The sequence below is a fragment of the Phyllostomus hastatus genome, unplaced genomic scaffold (genome assembly GCF_019186645.2).
Source record: "Phyllostomus hastatus isolate PE091 unplaced genomic scaffold, TTU_PhHast_1.1 phas_scaffold_1224, whole genome shotgun sequence".
NCBI lineage: Eukaryota > Metazoa > Chordata > Mammalia > Chiroptera > Phyllostomidae > Phyllostomus > Phyllostomus hastatus.
The window spans coordinates 402,017-422,454 of record NW_025334008.1 but is presented as its reverse complement, the minus strand read 5'-3'; the positions used below and the strand labels follow the sequence as shown (position 1 = coordinate 422,454).

At 59.3% G+C, this 20,438-nt stretch overlaps 2 protein-coding genes across 2 annotated transcripts; one reads left to right on the top strand and one right to left on the bottom strand.

Annotated features, from left to right (window-relative positions):
* Positions 1-1,729: 1,729 nt before the first annotated feature.
* On the bottom strand, positions 1,730-8,219 carry FUT2 (fucosyltransferase 2). The gene is given in 5 exon segments (XM_045856408.1): positions 1,730-2,304; positions 2,306-2,431; positions 2,433-2,477; positions 2,480-3,009; positions 8,154-8,219. Coding segments are annotated over 4 exon segments (1,101 nt in total). The 5' UTR covers positions 3,005-3,009; positions 8,154-8,219; the 3' UTR covers positions 1,730-1,899.
* Positions 8,220-10,519: 2,300 nt separating this feature from the next.
* NTN5 (netrin 5) lies at positions 10,520-16,226 on the top strand. Its single transcript, XM_045856217.1, has 6 exons — positions 10,520-11,150; positions 14,018-14,206; positions 14,346-14,495; positions 14,935-14,988; positions 15,204-15,284; positions 15,790-16,226. The coding sequence occupies exons 1-6, from the start codon at positions 10,520-10,522 to the stop codon at positions 16,224-16,226; spliced, it is 1,542 nt and encodes a 513-aa protein (XP_045712173.1).
* Positions 16,227-20,438: the final 4,212 nt, after the last annotated feature.

Genomic DNA, 20,438 nt, shown 5'->3' with positions numbered 1-20,438 from the left:
CGGGGCTGCGTGGTCTGTTGTGCCCCCAATTGTTCCTCCCAGTTTACGCTCAAATGTGGGACTGCCTGCTCCACCAGCCGCCGCCGTAGCCTTGCCAGGTCTGCTGCAGCCTTGCTCGCCCCACTCCACAGTCCGGCACTGGGTCCACCAGCTGCTGCCTTGCCTCGAGTCCTCTCCAGGCGCCCGTCTCCGACCCTCCTACCTGTCTAGATGAGTGTGTTTTCTTTAACTCCTTGGTTGTCAGACTTCCACACAGTTCAATTTTCTGTCAGTTATGGTTGTTTTCTGTCTTTAAATTGTTGTCCTTCTTTTGGTTGTGTGAGGAGGCACGGTGCGTCTACCTACGTCTCCATCTTGGCCAGAAGTCACATGCTATCTATCTATCTACCTATCTATCTATTTATTTATAGCGAGAGGGGAAGAGAGGGAAATAATCACCAGTGTGGTTGCACCTGCAGCCAGAGTCCTGGCCCGCAGCCCAGGCATGTGTCCTGACCAGGAATCGAACTGGTGACCTTTTGGCTCACAGGCCAATACTCAATCCACTGAGCCACACCAGCCAGACCTAGTTTGACGTTCTTATGCAGTAACAAATAAATAATACAGGGCCTTCCTCCCCAGTCTTTCTCCTGCTTGCTTGCTTTTTCAAAAAATATTTTTTAAAATTTATTTTTAGAGAGAGGGGAAGAGAGGGAAAAACAGGGAGAGAAGCATCAATATGTGGTTGCCTCTCACGCGCCCCCTACTGGGGACCTGGCCTGAGCTCTCGGTTTGTGGGGCGACACCCCACCCACTGAGAGCAGGTCAGGGCTCTCCTGCCGTCTCACTCAGACGTGGGCCCTGTGCCATGATGACACCATCAAAGACCCATGGAAGCAGACTGAGGCCCCAAAGGGCTTTGGGGAGATGCAATAATATTATGACACAAAAGGAAAGGGGCTCGTCCTCAGAAGCATGTGCATAACGGGGACTCAAATAAATAGGACACTTGGAAAGCATTTAAAACAGGAAAGAGATGAGATGCGTTCTCAGTGCTTCCTCATCCAGTGCACCTAGGTTCAGAAGGAATTTTAAATGAATATAATTGCATGTTAAGAGCTTTTTAATATCCAAAAAGAAGAATGACACCAGTAAAAATGCTAGTAGCTCCACACTTTAAAGTACACTGAATGTCAGAAAACCAGGAATCCAAAAAAAAAAAAAGAAAGGAAAAAAAAGAACACCAAGAATCACTTAATTTGACTTTTGTCCACACTGGGGTTTCTCAGAGTGGCACTGGGGCCTGCAAGCACTAGTGGTGCCAAGGTGGGGGGTCACCTGGGCACAGAGGTGACTGCTGACATGGCCGTGGTCCAGCCTCTGTGGCCCATTGGGGTCAGCCTGCTGCTCCTCTGTCCTGTGGACTCTGGGCATCTTTGCTGAGCCTGGGTCCTGCAGTCACTGTGAGGCCCTCCCACCCCACCCCCATTTCAGGGGACGCCCCTGGCCTCCAAGGGTCTCTCCGTGAGAGATCCCGTTTTCTCTCACATGTTTTCGTGATAAGGCCCCATTAAACCCAAAGTGTGAATTCTTAGTGGCCCAAAACACCCATTCTCATTTGGTTGAGGGCAGGAAGGGCTTCGTCGCCAACCCTTCCAAGAGGTAAGGGCAAAATAGTTGGTCAGCGCTGCAAAGGAGAGAGTGAAAGTCCGATTCCGTCTTCTCACAGTTCAAGGGGTCCGGGCAGCCACCTACGGGCAGCGGCCAGCACTCACTGGGTTGCCCAGGCTCTGAAGGAACTGGCTGTGTTCTCACACGAGGCTGCCCAGCTAAGTTCTGGATTACATTCGTTTTTTCAGGCACAGAGCAGTTAAGGCATTCGTCCCAGCTCGCCCAGCTGGGAAGCAGAGCAGCCTGGATTCAAACTTGGGTGCCCACCCCTGAGGCCCAGTGCTGAGCCCCACACATGGCCTGGCCCCCAAGGTGGGGACATGTGCGGGGGTACAGGCGGCTTTTCCCGGCCTGCCTGAGGTCGGCGGCGATGCCCACCCACTCGGGCAGGAAAGCCGCCTGCGGCTTGAAGACGGCACGGAAGGGGGAACCCGGCAGGGTGAAGTTGGCCAGGTAGACCACGTCCCCCCCGGCGAGGTAGGCGGCCCAGACCCCAAAGGTCCCGATGGTCATGATGGTGTGGTTGCACTGCATGAGCAGTGCGAAGTCCTTGCCCGGGGAGCCCTGGCGACCGCTGCCCGCGAATGCCACGTCCCCGAGGGAGCTGTCGATGTTCTGCCGGCACCAGGCCATGCCGTCGCTGGTGACCACGAAAGATGGGGGCGCGGTAGCGGGCCCGGAACCAGTCCAGCGCCTGCTCTAGGTACCGCCGGTCGGCCACCACGCCCTTCCACACCTGCGGCATGACGTGGACGTAGTCCCCCCGGCGCACGTGGACCCCCCACGAAGGTGCTCGGCCGGCTCCCATTCACCTGCAGGCCCCCGCAGGGTAACTCTGGGCCTCCTCGCGCACGTGGTCGTGCAGGGTGAATTCCCGGAGGATCTCGGCGCGCAGGTGGTGGTAGAAGGTCCAGGAGCAGGGGTAGCCGGTGAGGCGCACGTACTCCCAGGGGATGTGGCGGTGCCGCTCCTCCATCCAGTCGTTCAGGTGGTAGTTCCGCCAGGGGACCCTGCTGGCCGCGGTGTCGTGCAGGACCGGGAGGGTGATTCTGAAGATGGGCGCAAGTGTGTTGTGCATCTGCGCGGGGATGAAGGCCGGCCGGCCGTTCATCTTGGCCAGGGCGTACAGGGTGGCGTACTCACCCATCTGGTTCCCCAGGCGGCCCTGGGCGTTGATGGTGAACACGCCCCCCTGGGGCAGGGCCCTGGGGGCCAGGACCACGTGGCCCGGAGAGGCCCAGGGCGTGGGCACCAGAGCCAGGCGCTGGTGGCAGTGGAAAATGGTGGACACCACGAGGATGATGAAGAGGAAGGAGATGGTGAAGGAGGAAGGGCAGGTGGCCCAGAATCTCATGGTGGCTGCAGGGAGGAGAGAGGACCCGAGTCAGGACAGATGGCTGGACATTCCTCAGATGTCTCATTCACCTCCCCCCACCCACATCATTCATTCACTCACTCAACCCGTGCAAGCTCCTTTAGTGGCCTCCACGGCGCAGCTCCAGGCCTGCGTCTGCATCCCAGCTCCACCCCTCGCTGCCGCTGGGTGACTCCAGGCAAGCGGCCTCGCCTCTCTGAGTCCCCGGCCCTCACCCGTTAAACAAGGACGACTAGGTTGGACCATTTGAAGGTGCCGATATCCGACCTTACCCCATCGCACATGGTCCAGTACAACAGACCTGCCTCTTGGGCCTGCGTGAGGAAGCACTTTCGTTTTTAGCACAGGGCCTGGCACCTAGGAAGCACTCTCTACATGCTGGGAAACAAATGCATCCAGACTAGTTACTGATGGATTTCTGTGTCCGGGGCGCTCACAGGCCAGGAAGGTGGCGCAGCGTGGAGGTCGGGAGCACAGGTTCTGATGCCCGCCAGCTCGAGGTCCCCTCCTGCTGGCCGGGCAACCCGAGCAGGTTCTTCAGCTCCCTGGGCCTCAGTCTCCTCCTCAGTGAGATGGGGTTCCCCACAGCACCTCCACAAACTGCATTTCAAAGAGCCTCTGCACGGTAAGTGCTTCTGATTACCATTCGAGCGTGTGGTGGATTCAGGCCGGTCAGGTTCTCCGCCCACTTCCCTCGGACCTGGGCCAGCCTGTGCCTCCCTTGGCCAATCAAACTCGGCGGAACAGACCCTGTGCCGGTTCTGGGCCAGGACCCAAGGGACTGGCAGTGCCCACTCTCTGCCTCTGTGACATTCTCTGCATCGGCACGTCAAGCTGCAAAGTTGTAGCTTTTTTCTATGAACGTCTGTGATGAACGTTTTTCATTGTTTACACTTTTGGTAATGCTATTGAGATGCCCTGTAATGTTCAAATACCATGCAATTGTCTCGTTAAAAGTGTACATTGTAATGGCTCTCTAGTGCATTCACAGAGGCAATGTTTAGATCTGTATCACCCCAGAAAGAAACCCTCTGGCTCCCTAGCCTCCCCCCCCCCCCTGCCCACCCTCCCCGTCTCCGAGGTTTGCCTGCTCCATACGTTTCATATAAATGGGATCACACAGTACGTGGTTCTTTGCGGCTGGCTTCTTTCAGTAAGGATCACGTTCTCAGGGCTCCCCCGAGCTGCAGCATGAGTGAGTGCTTCGCTGGTTTCTTTTTATAGCCAACTAGTATTCCGTTGCAGGGATGCACCTCATTCTGTCAGCTCATCAGTTGATCGGACGCTCGGGTCGTTCCCGACTATTATGAACACTGTTACCATGAGCACGCACGTACACACCTCCGCGTGGACCTCCGCTTTCATTTCCCTTGGGTATTTACCTAGGAGCAGAGCTGCCGGGTCAGAGGATAACCGAGTTTAATAGTTTCCACAGCAGCTGCCATTCCATTCCCACCAGCAGCATGTGAGAGCTCCGGTTTCGCTGCACCCTCGCCCACACGCACCCCTGTCTGTCTCTTTGATCGCAGGGGGTGTGCGGCGCACTCTCACTGTGCACCTCCAGCTCCGGCCCTGCCTCCACCACACTCTCCCGGGGCTCCACACTCGGCTCCCGTCCTGGTGATGGAGGGATTACCCCTTCACCAGCAGTCTCTCCTGCTCGCACACGGGCTCCCAGAGAGGGCCCCTTCACTCCGGGTCCCCATTGCGTCCTGACCCGCTTTCTCGTCCCCCTTCTCTGGGTCTTTCCAGTGGCTACAGCTCAGAAGCCCCCAACCCCATGCAGACGCCCTGGATTGTGTGGCCCCCCTCTCTGTCACGTGGCTGCCATCTCACCCCCTCCGGGTCCCTCTCTCTCCTTCCACTGACCCTTTCAGTGTCGGGGCTCAGTGGACCTTGCCACAGTCCCCCTCCTCTATTCCAGGGCTCCTCGCTTTGTTACTCTGACCCCTTAGGGAGACCGGAACACTCTAGGGCTCTCCTGGAATGGATCATGCTCCATGTGGGTCCCCAGCAAGGTCAGCTGGCTCTTCCCACATGGGGACTAAGGGTGACATCTCACGCCTTCCACTGAGGTGCACAGGCGGTGCCTGAATTGGTTACTCCCCTCTACAACGGTGCGGAAAGAATATGCATTCAGTAGAAACCACACTCCCAAGTTTGAATTTTCGTCTTCCCCCTGGCTAGTCCTGCACAGTACAACACTCTCTTCTGATGCTGGACAGCAGTAGCGAGATGCTCTGGCCCCACTGCAGGCTGACGTAAGTGTTTTGATCACGTTGAAGGTCACCTAGGCTAAGCCAGGGCATTTGGTAAGTTAGGTGTATTAAATGCAGGATCGACTGAGAATATTTTGGACTTTATCGGACGGAACCCCAACGTAAGTCGAGGAGCGTCTGTAAAAGACACGTCACGCTCGCTGCTTCGGTTTCCAAGAAGGAAGTGAAATCTGCCTGAGCCCCTCTTCTCCCTGGGCTGGTGGTGACTGGCAGTTCTGGCCCAGCCCTTATCACACTGTCTGCCCACCTCGGTCCGCCCGGGTCCTGCACGGAGCAGGACTCCGGCCCCAGCCTCCAGCCGCTCCCTGGCCCAGCCAGAGCCGAGCGGGGACTGAAGCCCGGGGTTCTGGGGTGGAGGGCCCAGCTGGGGCAAAGGCACCGCCACCCAGGGCCACCTCCACGGGGTGCGACCCGTGCAGTCGCCCAGGGCCCTGTGTGCAAAAGGGCCCCGTGTTTGCTTTAATGGTCTGCTCTCCGCGTCTAGAAATCCTCCATAGATTCGATCCAGGCACCCTGAGTTTTCGTCTTGCCCTGGGCTCTGCAAATCTGGTAGCCACACCTGGGGCCATCCTCTGTCCAGGGGCCTCAAGGGCTCCCCCTGCTGGCGCTTCATGGGCCTGGACAACTGAAAAGCTGTGGAAAGGAAGGAATCCAGGCTGAGGCTCCTGTGGGTCCCACCACACACCCGAAGGGTCCCGGTTCTCACTGCTGAGCTACAACTCCTCATCAGCATTTCCCCAGACTGGGGGCAAACCCCAACCTGAACTGCGCCTGTCTGGGGACAAAACCTGGCCCAAACCAACGTGTGGCTATCTGTAGATTTCCCTCAGAGTGAACACCCTGGTGTTTTGCTGATACAATACCGTTTGACTGTGGGACACTGTCCAGCCCCCAGTGGGGCTGTGTGACATGCTGTCCCTCTGTCTGTGCTCCCCAGCACGGTGTACCAGCACAGGTTCTAAACTGTCTGGTCCAAAGAGTTTCAGGTACGAGAACTATAGGCCTGTCTTCACGCATTTAGTCCTCATGGTCGCCCATGAGGAAGGAACGTTTTTATGTCCATGTAACAGATGAGGAAACTAAGGCACAGAGAGGTTAAGAAACTTGCTTCAAGTCACACAGCTAAGAAAGAGGTGGAGCCTGGATTTGAACCCAGGCCACTGAACTTTAGAAAACTCTGTTCTTCATTCCAGTCCTGGACATTTCAAGTATGTCCCGAGGGCAAATACACTTGCCCTTGGGTCACAGGTGGGGTTTGACCTGCCCCACCTTGCCTCATGGGGGCATCTGCTACTTCCGGGTCCCATCCCTCCCTGCGGAGCCCACCTCAGAGCCGTGCCCTGGGCGGTCCTCTCTCTGTTCTGTGGCGCTGGGAGGGTGCAGGTGCCCAATACTTGAGGAAACTCCCCACCCGAAGTCTCCTTTCTGGCTTGGGGGGAATGGTTTCCTCCCCCTCAGGCCGCTTCTGCCCCTCCGGCCCCCAGGCACCTCCAGGGCTGCTAACCGCCTCAGGCAGCTCAAGCTACTGAGAACAAAAGGGGGGAATTCCTCCCTTCCAGGTAGCTCTGGCTTAAGAAACCTCCTGTCCCTGGGTGTGGAGGAAAAGTGAGACCTCACCCTTCCCCAGAACTTTCTCCGGCAGCAAACCCAGCCTTTGCACCACTGTTCCCTCTGCCTGAGTCCCGCCTGCCCGGACGCCCACGAGGCTTGCCCTGGCCTCCCTCAGGTGGCAGCCCAAATGTCCCCTCCAGGCCCCCATCCTCCCCACCCACTTCCCAACTTGCTTCTGCCCCAAAGGACCTGTGGCCTTCCCCTGAACTGCTGGTTACTTTTCCGTAGCGATCTCTCCTTGATCCCGGATGCCAGCCGGACAAGGGCGGGGCTCTACACACCTGTGCTCTGCAGAGCTGGCCTCGAAGGGGGGACCTGGAATGGGGGAGGGCGGTAAACACTGCCCCTTGTCACTGGCCCCTCACACTGCCCACCCTCGGGTCCAATGTGCACCCTCTGATTTGGGGGTGTCTCTGCCCCCAATCTCTTGTTCTTACAGCTGACTCCTGCTTAATGCACGCTTTTTTTTTCTTTCAAATCCAATGTCCCTGTCCTGGCTCCCGCTGGGGCTGGCCCCTGCACGGTGGTGCACAAGGGCAGCCTGGAGCCAGAAGCACAGATGGCCTCCCACCCCAGGGCAGGCTGTGGACGGGGGTCCCCAATCCCCGTCTGGGTCGGGCCCACGCTGTGCCACAATCAATGCCAAAGGCACTCGGGGCCACAGCAGCAAGTATCTGGGCCTCATCCTCCGAGGCCTGGGCTGTCCTCGGCAGGAAGTGCTAGGAAACCTTATTGTTCTGGTCGAGGCTGTTCGGTACAGAGTTGACAGGCCCATTTGCAGGGAAGTTTCACGACTGGAGCACTGAGGCCTCGCAGGAGGCCGACGGGCCGTGGGGGAGGCTGGCCTCCAGCTCTGGCCCCTCCGAGTCCCTGCTGGGACCACCGAGGCCTGGGGCAGCCTCCCTCCACCCCAGCCCCACCCTCTCAGAAAGCAGCTCGTGCCTTTACGTCTCCCTGGGGCCGACATGAGCCTCACGGGAACACTGAGTTTAGGGTTTGAGCGCGACTGACCTTAACGCTCAGTTAGCCCACAGCTGACAGAGGTTCCAGAGGGGAGGAGGTGCTGGCTCAGGGTTACGTGGCCAGGGGCCAAGGTCCCATCTCTGCATGAGTGGCCCCGACGCACAGACGCCAAGCGGTGGGGCTGAGTCTTGCCCTCCGTCCCAGGGGTGAGAGTGAGTACAGTGGGGACCCCAGACCCAGGGGCCCCGGCCCGCTGCTGCCCCATCCTGTCCTACCTGCCTTGAGCGTCCTCCTTGGCCAGCCTGCTCCAGGCTGTCCGGCTTCAGGCCCCCGGTGGCAGTTCTCAGGTCCCACGCAGCAGACTGGGGCGGTGTGGCTGGCAGGGGTCTCTGCGGGGACAGCGTGGCTGCGGTTGGTGAGGGGGTTGGGGCGGGGGTGGGGGCAGTGGTGGTGTTGGATTCTGCGGGCTCCGCTCTGAGCTCCCGCCCAGAACCCCCAGTAGCCCGGGGCCTGAGAACAGCCACTCCACACTCACTCCTGAGCGCCCACCCCGGCGGCCGCGGCCGAGCTCTTGCAGGAGGGGAGACCCAGGAGGAGCTGACTGCGGGGGACGCTCTCTTCTCGGGAGCAGGTTTGGCCAGCGTCAGGGGTGCAGGGAGGGGTGCTTGCAAAATAAGCTGGGGAAAAGGCGCCTGAGGCCCCAGCGGACCCCCACCCCGCCCAGGCCTGGCTCCCTGACGGTGGGTCTGGTGGGAGCACTAGCCTCTGTTCCCCGAGGCGTTGGGGGTGGGCTCCAGCTCCCAGAAGGGAAGGGGCTGGGGGCTGGACACCTGGGCTCCCCAGGCGGGCAGAGGTGGCTTCTGGGTCCCTCAGGAGCCCTGGGGGACTCACGGTCTGGTTGCCCAAGGTGCCAAGAGCCAGAAAGTGGCGCCACCTGAGCCACCCAGGCCAGAGAGCAGAGGTGGGAGGGAAACGGGGCTGGGTCCTTCATAAAGCTGGCGCTCAGGGACTCCGGGCAAATGCCGCCGCCGGAGCGCAAAATGGCGCCAGGCCCCTCTGCAGGGCTGGAGGGCGACGCCCGCCCCTGGGGGCAGGGGAGGCAGCCTCTGCGTGTGGCAACAACAGTGGGGACACCGCAGGCTGTGACATCAGGCTGAGGGGGGACGTCACCCCATCTGCAGCCCCAGGTGCCTCATGGACTCCCAGGCTGGGGCCGGATCCAGGGCCGGGCTTCTGGGCGGCAGGGCCCAGAGAGGCTGCGAGGCCCCCAGGCCTGAGTGAGTTTCTCATTAGGGGGTGCAGGCCCAGGAAGGGGGATGTGGGGGGCATTTCAGCACCAAGTTCTTCCTAGCACTGCCATCCTGGGGGCCTGGCCTTCTGGCCACCTTGAACACGCTGGCCTCTGGGCCTGCCCTGTCCTGCCTCTTTCTCTCCATCCCCCAATGCCCGCCACCCCAACATCTGCTCCCCGTCTGTTTTGGGGACCTCAGGGTCAGTGGGGAGTGTGGGGACTCAGATCCCTGGACTCTGGGGCCTAGGATGGTGGACTGGGGGGCTGAGATGATTAGAAAGTCCTCAGATGTCCCAGCATAGGATCATTCCACCTGGAGTCCTAAGGGGGACCCAGCATCTAGACCCCCCCAACCCACAAGGGTTTCTGCACCCGATTCCCAGCCCCAGAGCGACCCAGGCTTCCAGCCCCACCCGTCCAGGTCCTCTCCCTTAGCACACTGCTCTGGGCTCTGCACCTGGGGGGGAAAGGGTTAAGGGTGGTGGAGGCTGGGGGTGGGTGGCAGGGAGCACCGGTGGTTTGGCCCTAATCCCCTCCGTGCCCAGGGTGTGGAGAACAAGGTTAGGGCACCACGTGGGAAAGGGCCTCCGCTCTGATCCCCGTGGGCTGGGGCCCGGCCTCCCGCTTCTGATCACCCGCCGGGCACCCCAGCCCCTCCCCCGCCCCTTCCCACGGCCGGGCTGGGCCCTGGCCCGCCGCAGGGCTGTCGGTGCTCTTGATCCCGGTGCCTCCGAGCCCCCAGCCAGCCTGTCTGTCTGTCCCAGCCCCCGGGCTCCCCGGGGCCGCTCCCCCTATTCACTGTGGCCTCTGGGTGCCCGGCCACTGTCTGTCTGGGCCTCCTGGCCTCCCCTGGTGTCGCAGGCCTTCCCCAGGCTTGCTTCTTGTCCCCCTGTCTGTCTCTGCCTGCTGCGCCTCTGTCCCTCTCTCTGTGCCTTTGTCTCTGAGCTCCGTCCATGTCTAAAGCCCCCTCCCCTGCCCGGCCTTGACCCCAGCAGCCCCAGTGCCCTCCCCCTACTTCGCCACCTGCCCCCCCTCCCCCCCGCAGAGCCCCTGGCCCTTGACACTGACAGATCGCTCTGGGGTGTTAAGCTATGGATTAGTTCAGGCAAAATTCTCGATTTTGCTTGCGTTCTTTCCCCTTTGGGTTGTGTAAACAGTAATTCTCCCCAGATGGAACTATTTTCCTCGCTTAGAAGCAGCCGAGGAGGGGGCTTGGGCAGGGCGAGGGGTGGAATGCCGGGGTCCTCGGGGGGCCTGGGAGAGAGCCTGGCGCAGGGGACACTCGAGGACAGCCTGAGGCCCTCAGCCTGCCACTCCTGTCCTCTCCAGGTACTTGCTCCTGCCGGGACCATGCCCGTGACCTTCACCCTTTTGCTCCTCCTGAGCCAGGCCACCTCGGACCCGTGCTACCATCCAGGGGGCCGCCCCCGCTTCTGCCTCCCGCCGGTGACCCAGCTGGCTGGCATGGCGGTCTCCTGTCCCCAGTCCTGTGCCTCCCCTGCAGCGGCTGAGGTCAGCCCCAGGGCCACCTGCAACGGCAGCCTGACCCTGGCCCTGGGGGGCGCCTTCCTCCTGACATCCGTCAGCCTGCGCTTCTGCCCCTCAGGCCCCCCGGCCCTGGTCCTGTCGGCCTCCTGGGCCACGGGAGGTCCCTGGAAGTCGCTGTGGCGCAGACCCGCCTGGCCTGGGGCCTTGGGGGGCCCCGAAAAGGTGACTTTCCGTGCCCCACGGGGCGCCAAGGCCAGTGTGGTGGCCAGTCACCTGCGAGTGGAGTTTGGGGGCCGGGCAGGGCTGGCGGCGGCCGGAGTGAGAGGACGCTGCCAGTGCCACGGCCACGCCGCCCGCTGCGCGGCCCGGGCCCGGCCCCCCCGCTGCCACTGCCGCCACCACACCACAGGCCCGGGCTGCGAGAGCTGCCGCCCGTCCCACCGAGACTGGCCCTGGCGGCCTGCCACACCCCGGCACCCCCACCCTTGCCTGCGTGAGTCCTGGGCCCCACTCTCCCGCCCTCGCCCCCTGCCCGGCCCCATGATTCACCAGCAGCGGGCCCCTTGTCCCTGAGGCGTGCAGGGCGCTCTCGCCCACCCTGGGCTGCCTGTTCCTTGTTTCTCCCCTCACTGTTCTGCAGCCGGGTCCCCTCTTCGCCTCCCCCTACCGCCTGCCCCCTGCCATCCCCGAATCTCAGCTGCCCCAGACTTCCAGCTGCCCACCTGCCCATTAGGGGGCTCCTGTCTGTTCCGACACTCGAGCACAACGAGGGTGACGTGAATATCACTCTCTGAGCACCCAGCCCAGGGCTCAGCTTGCTGCGGGCATCCTGAGGACACTCACTGAGTGATTACAAGGAACAGGGCCGCTGGGCCTTTCCTGGCTCATCCAACCCACCATATGGGGTTAGGGTCCAGTCACCAAAGCCATACGTACCGATCACCCGCTATGTGGTCATCGGGCCCAACTTACAGATGCGGAGACTGAGGCTAGGGCTGGGAAGTCCCTTGCACAAGGACACACAGCCGGTCAGTGGCAGGGCCAGAAGCGGAGCTTGGGGGCAAGGGGGTTTTGGCCTGTCCTTGCCCAGCTTCTGTCGGGCGCTGTCACACTGGGTGTTCTGGGGCAGCAGGCAGGAGGCAGACTGCCTGGGCTTGAATCCCAGCTCCCCTGCTTGCTGACTGGCCGTGTGATCCCAGGCAAGTGACCTAACCTCTCTGTGCTTCCGCTTGCTTGCTTGTACAGTAGGGGAACAGCACTTCCTTTAACTTGGATGGAATTCCTGAAATGCACTGAGCTCATTAGTACACGTGAAGTTGTTGGAAAACGGCCCCCTATGACAGCTGGTGCAAAGGAAGAGTTTCTGAGTACCTGGCGAGGTTACCATCCCCCAGAGGAGGGAGGTGAGGCCTAAGTGGCCGCAACACTTGCCCTGAGCCTCACTGCCAGCAGGGGGCAGTGCTGAACGGGCCTCAGGGAGATGGGCAGCACCCCTGGCCTTCTGGCTAGACGGTGCTCCTGCTCCATGCCCATCTTTCCTCCCCAGGGCCCCCAGACTGGAGCTTCCAGAGTCTAGGCCCTTCCCCAACCCTCCAGAAGCCCCTTCTCAGAGTCAGCCCACCTCCTCCTCGTCCCTCCAAGCCTGCAGCCCTTGCTGGAGGAGCTGAGCGTGGCTGTTACCAGGCCCTGGGACGTAATTCCTCTCCACCAGTAGATACACAGAGACACACACAAACACACACACTCACTCACTAGAATCCCCTGGACTCCCTTCTCTGCCCCTGACGTTCTTTGCCCCCTTCTTTCTCTATTTCTTCCTGAAACGACTCACTTACAGACCCTTGTCCTCGGTTCTCCTCTCCATCCTCACCCTAACTGGGGTCCTCCGGGGCCCTCCGCCCTGACACCTCAGGGCCTCTCTTCAGTTGGTCCGTTCCCACCAGCTAGACCTGACGCCCCTTTGAGGGAGGGAGGGGGGGACCCACATGGCCAGGGGGTACAGCAGGGCTCATCCTAGGCCTGGGCAGGGTCTGGGAGCAGGGGTGCTCCCATGTGGGAATCACCACATGGCCCTGGTCAAGCGGGGCACTGCCCTCTGACCCGCACAGCACTGTGATGGGGAAAGGGAGCCTGACTCCTACGGTGAAGCCGCAGGCTTACAGACATGGTATCTGGAGCCCCTTCCCCATGGGGGTCTTCTAGACAGAAGGTAGGTGACGTGGTCACCCTTGGGTCAGAAAGAATCCAAAGGCCACTGCTTACCCACGGTCATCTGCGAGCCCTGCCACCTCTGACAGGCCTGGAGGAAACCGCGGCCCAGAGGGGCAGCGCCATTCTCAAGAGAACACCTGGCGGCCTCGGCTCCCGGATGACCTTCCCCCATCCTGTGGGTCCTCAGGACCTGCCAGTCTGGGCCTCCCCAGTCTCTTAGAGCCCCAAGCCCCTTCAGCATCTCCAAGGAGTGGCCCACGAACCCCCTGCATCAGCATCTCACTCAGGGATGCTGGCTAGAAATGCAGATCCCCGGGCCCTGGAATCTGTGTTGTTCTTTTTCAAGGTCTCCCTGGGGATTCCGAGTAGTGGTTAAGATTTGAGAGCCACTGCCTTAGAAATCCGGGTGCAGGCGCCCAGGACTGGGTACGCAGTGCTCGCAGGACCCCGGGAGCTGTGCAGGAAGCACTGGAGCATGGTCGCCGAGAGCACAAACGTTGGAGCTGGAAAAAGCCTGGCTTCCCACGCTGCCTCCGACCGCTCCTGAGCTGTGTCACCCTGGGCAGGTGCCTTCACCTCTCAGAGCCTCAGTGTTCGCATCTGTGAAACGGGGATGCTGGTGGCGCCGGCCCCACAGAGCTGCCGTGGGAATGCCACACCCCGGGGCACTCAGCATGTGGCCCCCCCGCCTGGGGAAGCTCTCACCAGGCCCATGCGCTGTGGGGTCCCACGTTAAGCACTTTCTATCCATTACATGTCCTTGAAACCTCAGGAAACAGATACTAGAAATGTCATTTTACAGCAAAGGAAGCTGAGCTGCGCAAAGGAGAAGTCACGTGCCCAAGGAAGACAATGGAACTCGAACACACAGGGTCTGAGCGTAGCCCCCACCTGGGGCCGCCACTGTCCTTTAAGCCCTCTGGTTTCACACAACTGAGGTTCCTCGGTGCCCCTAAGCTTTCCCGGCCCCAGTCCAGTGCCCCCATTTTAAAGAGGGGAGTGAAGAGGTTCCAAGATCCAGGCTTAACCAGGCACCCCCAGGCAGCTTCTTTGACCCTGTGCCCGCAGCCTGCTTTTGAGGAAAGCGGGGGACAACCCGGGGCCGGGACACAGGAAGCCTGGGTCTGACGGGCCCTGCCTTGCCCCCAGCCTGTTCCTGCAACCAGCATGCCCGCCGCTGCAGGTTCAACTCGGAGCTGTTCAGGCTGTCGGGAGGCCGGAGTGGGGGCATCTGTGAGCGCTGCCGCCACCACACAGCCGGGCGGCACTGCCACTACTGCCAGCCGGGGTTCTGGAGGGACCCCAGCCAGCCCATCACCAGCCGGAAGGCCTGCAGGGGTGAGTGTGGTCTGAGGCCCAGCCCAGGTGGAAGAGAGGCAGGACCGGACACCTGGGTCTGAGGGAGGAGGGGCCATGGAATTGAGCAGGAGCGTCTAAGGCCCAGACGCCCTCCATCCCAGATTGTCTCTTCACCTAGCCTGCCAGTGCCACCCTATCGGGGCGACAGGAGGCACCTGCAACCAGACCAGCGGGCAGTGCTCCTGCAAGGTAGGGGTCACCGGCCTGACGTGCAACCGCTGCGGTCCTGGCTACCAGCAGAGCCGCTCCCCCAGGATGCCCTGCCAGCGTGAGTCCTGAGGGGCCCCACGTCCTGGGTGGGGTTGGAGGGAGACATCCCAGGTGGGGATGTCACAGACTGCCCGATGGGCAGGTGTGACGGCAGCTGGGTCTCTGGGAAGGGAGCTAGAGGCTGGGGGCTGGACTCTGGGCTCCCAAGGAAGTGGGGACAGTGATCCCCGTCTCCTCAGTCTCGGGGTCCGGGAAAAGGCTGGGGGCCTGCTGGACAGCTTGATCTGAGGAAGGAGGGGCTGAGGGTACAGACTACTCAGTCTGAAGGAAGAAGGGGCTAAGGATCAGGACTCAGGTCCTGAGGGAAAAGGGCAAAGAATGCTTGTCCTCTTGGACCTTAAACAAGTATCTGGCTGTCTGGATTCCTTGGGAGATGTGGGCAGGGGGGTGGGGTGGTGGACAGGAACCCAGCTTAAATGTCTCCTTTGGTCTCTCAGGAATCCCAGAGGCAACCACCACACTTGTCACGACCTCTAGTGTTTACAGCTCCGGTAAGACAAGCTAGCGTGGAGATCCCTGGCAGCAAGAGGGGTTGGGGGTGGGCTGATGGGGCCCCCCAGTGGGGATACAGGGGTGGCCCATTGAGCCCAGTCCCAGGGTTCTGGCACCCCAGCTGCCCATCAGGATGGAATGTGGGGGTGGGCAGGGGCAGTGACTTTGTGGCCCAGGCCCAGGAGCCCCCTGCAGACAGCCCAACCCTCCCCAGACCCTCAGTGTCACAACTACTGCAATATCTCGGACACCAGGGTACACATGAGCCTTCGGAGGTACTGCCAACAGGACTACGGTGAGTGGTGGGGAGAAACGGGGCCAGCCCGGATGACTGCCTCCGCCCCGCCCACTTCTCTGGCCTTCATTTGCTCATCTGACATGGGAAGGGGTGTTAGGCTCTAAAGGGCCCTTTCTGACACAGGACCTCATGCGCCGGAAGACACATGGGGGACAGGGGCAGTGGAAAGGGGGTGTTCCCTATCCTCCTATGTCTTCTCTTTCCCTATGTTCTTGGCCTTGCTGAGTTTCGCTCTCTCCTTCAGCCTGAAATGTCTAAAGGAGGTGGCCTCCTGGGGGTGGAAGGAGAAAGGGGAGCTGGTTGAATGGAACTGGCCCTTGCCTGCTCTTGCCTACCGCAGGCCCTCTCTGCCTCCCTTCAAGCCCCATGCCCACGGAGGCGTACCCTTCCCGACGTGATCCCATAAGCCCCGCCTCTGGTCCCGGGCCCCGCCCCATCAGGACTGACCCACGGTACCCCAGAGGCTCCCCACCACCCAGGCCTGACATCTTTCCTCCCTCAGTTCTCCACGCGCTGGTGCTGGCGTCTGAGGGGGTAGACCCGGCATGGCAGCGGCTGGCCTTGCACGTGCTGGCCGTGTACAAGCAGCGAGCGCGGCTGGTGAGCCGCGGTGGCCAGGAAGCCTGGGTGCCCAGCGCCGACCTGGCCTGCGGTTGCCTACGCCTGCAGCCCGGCACCGAATACCTGTTACTGGGCAGTGCGGCGGGCGGCCCTGACGCCGCACGCCTGGTCCTCGACCGCCACGGCCTCGCACTTCCCTGGAGGCCGCGCTGGGCCAGACCCCTGCGGCGGCTGCAGCAGGAGGAGCGGGCTGGGGGATGCCGCGGCCTGCAGTCTGCAACCCTGAGCCCCGGGCCGAGCACCGGAGCCCCAGCGGAGCGGCCTCAAGAGACAACCAGTGCCCTTGGAAGAGACTACGAGAAGAGCCTTTTACCTTGATGGCACTGCCCTGAGCGAACCAGTCAGACGTCGAGGAGGCCCTGACGTCACTAGCTGGCGCCAGCACCTTGCAGGCGGGAAGGCCTATTAAACAAAGGCGGCGAACTGCACGCAGGATATTTGGTTTCTGCCTAAGACATTGGGCCTGAGTCCAGTGCAGCGAGTTCCCTCAATAAAGTCTTAAATCTTGAGGAACTTTGGCTACAGACCCCTGATCTGTGCTGAAAGTGCTGTTGAGGGGCAAATGAAGAAGGCCTTGAGAGAGTCAGTGGAGCCAAAGTATGGCTACCGCTCCCTGACAAAATGGCCAATCCAATGAAAGAGTTGATGTGACGTCACTAAGTGCTGGTCAGATGGTGTTGCCCAATGATTGGGTAAAAGCCAGTGGGTGGGGACAGCAGCTGGGAAAGGGAGGAATATGCATTTTCAGGATACCAGGGCCAGATTTCCAGAAAGTTCCAGATTTAGGAATTTTCAGTTCCAGAAGGGCCTCAGGATGTTTTCTGAGAAGGAAATAGAGGGACTTGGAATAAACTTCAGACAAAGGTTCCAAGTAAGGTTTACCTAATCTTGAAGCACAGCCTAAGCCCTTTTCTGACAGAATAGCCAATTGCGAGCCACAGAGTAGTATGACATCACTTGCTGCTAAGCAGAATAGTGTCCTATCCAGGAGTTGAGTACCTATTGCCCAGGGATGGGGCTTTAAGGCTGGAAGCAGTAAGTCCTATGGAATAGAAAGTGGTCATGGCCTAGGACCTTTTTTGCCACCCGAACCCCTGCCCCCTACACTGACGACAACACGATTTCAGTTGGGGGGACCTTTACAGGAGAGTCCCTAAGAGAGTAATTTGAGGAAGTCTCAGAAGAAGGGATAGGCCTTGAGGTTCATTTGGGCTTAGGGAACAACCCCGTTCCTTCCTTGAGAGAAAAGTGGCCTCTCAGTGGATGGGGAGTCAGGGCGGGCCATAGTGTTACAGAGAAAGGGCCCTCCAGCCAATAAACGTTCAGGGTACGCTCTTGAAAGACCACTGAAAGAGGCAGGAAATATCCTCCCTGGGGTGACTGTTTAACCCCTAAGCTCCCCATAATATCCTATATCTGGGGAAGCTTGCCACTGGCCTCCAGCTGGTTTCAGGGCAGAGGCATCTCTGAAGCAGGAGTTAGGAGTCTTTGGGAGTTTCTAAGAACAGTTCTCAGTTCCAGAAAAACTCTGTATTCTTTACCTTTGTTCTTTTCGTCCTCTGTTGAAGCCAACTCACTTGGGCACTCACCCCACCACTCCACCCTCATGTCCAGTCCATTAGCAAATCTTGCAATACTACCCACTAAATATATTCATAATGCACACATTGTTACCACTTTCACTGGTACCACCTTGGTCCAAACCACCACCACAGGTCGCCTGGGTTATGACAGTGGCTTCCACACCGGTCTCCACTCTACCCCCTTAGAGTCTTCTTCACACAGAAGCCAGGATGAAGGCTTCCAAGCCTAAGTCAGATCATGCCACTGTTATGCACAAAACCCTTGAGTGGCTTCCAATCTCTTTCAGAATAAATTCCAAAATCCTTGCCCCTGCCCTATAAAGTCTTACATGCTCTACCACCATCAGATAACCAACCTCACCTCCTACACTCCCCCTCACCCACACCTCTGGAGCCACACGGGCCTTTGTCCTGTGCCTTTAAAAAGCCCCACACGCTCTGCCCCAGGGCCTTTCCAATGCTGTTCTCTCTTCTTGAGATGCACTTCCTCCTATAATGAGCTAGTTCCCATTCTTCACTGAAGCCCTCTGTGCGTGAGTCAAGTGAGGCTGGCTCTGTTGGCTTGAGCCGATAAAAGTTGATTTCTTGCTCATGTACCTGTCTCGTGCAAGTCAGCAAGGGGCAATTTTCCACAGTCACTCAGGGGTCCAGACTGAGAGGCATCTACCATCTTGTCACTGCAATCTATGGCATCCTCGATTACTGTGAGGGGCAGAGAGAGGTGAGAGAGAGCACTGAATGGCCCCTCACAAGAGACAAAGGCTTTGGCCCAAGATTGACTGTGGTTCTTCTGCTCGCAGCTCAGTGGTCACGATGGTTCTATCCAAGTTTATGAATGTGCGGAAGTAGAATTTTCTTACGTGCAACCTTCGCTTTGTGAGACAATGCACAACCAACTTGAGCCACACCAGTCGGGGCAGAAAGTTCTGCTGATGGCGCTGCTGCAGAGACCATTTGCATGAAGATCACAAGCTGTGGAGCCAGACTGCCTGGGGTCAGATCCCTCCCTGTCCCTCAGTTTTCTCATCTATGAACTGGGCGTGATGATACTAATAATAGGAAGTAACCCACAGAGCATATTATGAGGGCTAACAGAGTTAAATGTGTATGTCATGGGCTTAGAAAGTTGCCTGGCAGAGAGTAAGACACATGTGAATTTTTAAAAAATGATTGTTAACAGAGAAAAAAAAATCATTGTTATTATTTAAACACATAGTGGCCATACCTCCTCCAGAGGAGGAGAGCCCAGAAGGCTAGAACATAAATCGAGATTTTGCTGGATTTCCCAAGGAAGTAGGAGCTGAGAGCAGGGAAAGAGGCTAAGAGGCCAAGAGGGGCTGTGGGAACCACCCAGGCCTGGACGGTCCTGGCCCTCCTGCCTCCCCCCGAGGGGCTGGGGAAGCAGGGGATGAAAGTGAGGAGCGGGCAAGCCCCATATGTTCCTTATGACCCAGACTTTGTTCCCAGCGCCCGAGACTAATAGGCGTGAAATCCACATCTGGGACCCACTTCCGGCCTGGCCATTCCCCCTGCCTCGGGCGCTGAGCCCAGTCTGTCTGTGTGCTAGAACAGAGGCAGCACAGGTGGCTTCCAGAGCTCAGAGGAGGCCCCTGCCCACCTCAGCATCGCTGATGGCTTCCTGCAAGAACAGACTCCAGAAGCGCATAAGAGCCTGAGTAGTAACCTGCCCAGCAGAGAAATGCAAAAGCGACCTGGCTGGTGCAGCTCAGTGGATTGAGTGCTTGTCTGCCAAGCAAAGGGTCATCTGTTTGATTTCCAGTCTAGGATTCATGCCTAGGTTGTGGGCCAGGTCCACAGGAGGGGGTGCATGAGAGGCAACCACACATTGGTGTTTCTCTCCCTTTCTTTCTCCTTCCCTTCCCCTCTCTACAAAATAAATTAATACAATCTTTGAAAAAAAGTATTTGCAAAAATTGCGAAACAGCTCCAGTTAGAGGCAACCATTTTTGCAAAGGGCCTGGTGTGATCAAAGAAGAGAGATGAAGCTGGGAACTGGTGGTGTCCAGATCACAGGGAGCCTCCAGGGCCAGACTGGGGGCCTGAGTTTTTTCCCAGGGCACTGGGGAGCCATGGATGGTCTACAAGCAGGGAAGGGGCAGAGTCAGCCCTGTATCAGAAACACTTATACAGACAATCATTGGGGTGGATCATTTCACTGGAGGAGCCCAGAGAAGGCTTTGAACCCACCCTGGAGGTCAGATAACTTCTCTCAGAGAAAATGACATCTAAGGGAGGTCTTGAAGGACAGAAGAAGGACTGGGTCATGACGAGAAAGGCTTAGGGGTGGAAATGTTGTCCAAGGCTGTTGGGAACTATGGAGTAGCTATGACCAGGGTGAGGCAGGCTCAACTGTAGATGTCGAAAGACCCCTCTGGGGTCTGTGGAGGATAGACTGGAGGGGGAGGGAGGGCCTCACCTCCTCCAGGAAGTCTTCCCTGATCTCCCAGGCTGGGCCCTGTGCCACTCCCTGCCCTGCCACTTCTTCACTGTCACTCTGTGGGGAGGCCACTGGTGAAAGGAGATGAGGTCTGAGCCTGGGCTGGGTGGGCGGGGCCAGAAGGAGAGGAAAATAACACCTATGCCAGGAAGCCTTCCTCTTAATCCCCATGCAAAAGACATTTTTTGAACCCCATTTCTAAATGCCACAGTCACTAGATTTTACTTCATTTACTCACTTATTTATTTGTTCAACATATGGTCCTGAAGTCTCCCTGGGAAATGCTGGAACTGAGACCAAGTCCCAGCTGGGACTCACCCTGGTGGGACGTCAGGGGGTGGCGTGGGGTGGGGTGGGAGAGAGACCTAGGCACGGTCTCGTCTGGTGTACTGTGTGACAACGCAGGCGGCACAGGGCCCAGCCTGGGACGTCCAGGAAGAGGCGTGCTGGAGGAGGTAGGCCCTTGCTGGGCCTTGCAGAAACTTCTAG

Excerpts from the sequence above, each read along its gene's own strand:
- NTN5 (XM_045856217.1), top strand. The coding sequence starts at position 10,520 with ATGCCCGTGACCTTCACCCTTTTGCTCCTCCTGAGCCAGGCCACCTCG. Across the intron at positions 11,151-14,017 it reads GCACCCCCACCCTTGCCTGC|CCTGTTCCTGCAACCAGCAT; the intron begins GTGAGTCCTGGG and ends CCTTGCCCCCAG. Across the intron at positions 15,285-15,789 it reads GTACTGCCAACAGGACTACG|TTCTCCACGCGCTGGTGCTG; the intron begins GTGAGTGGTGGG and ends TTCCTCCCTCAG.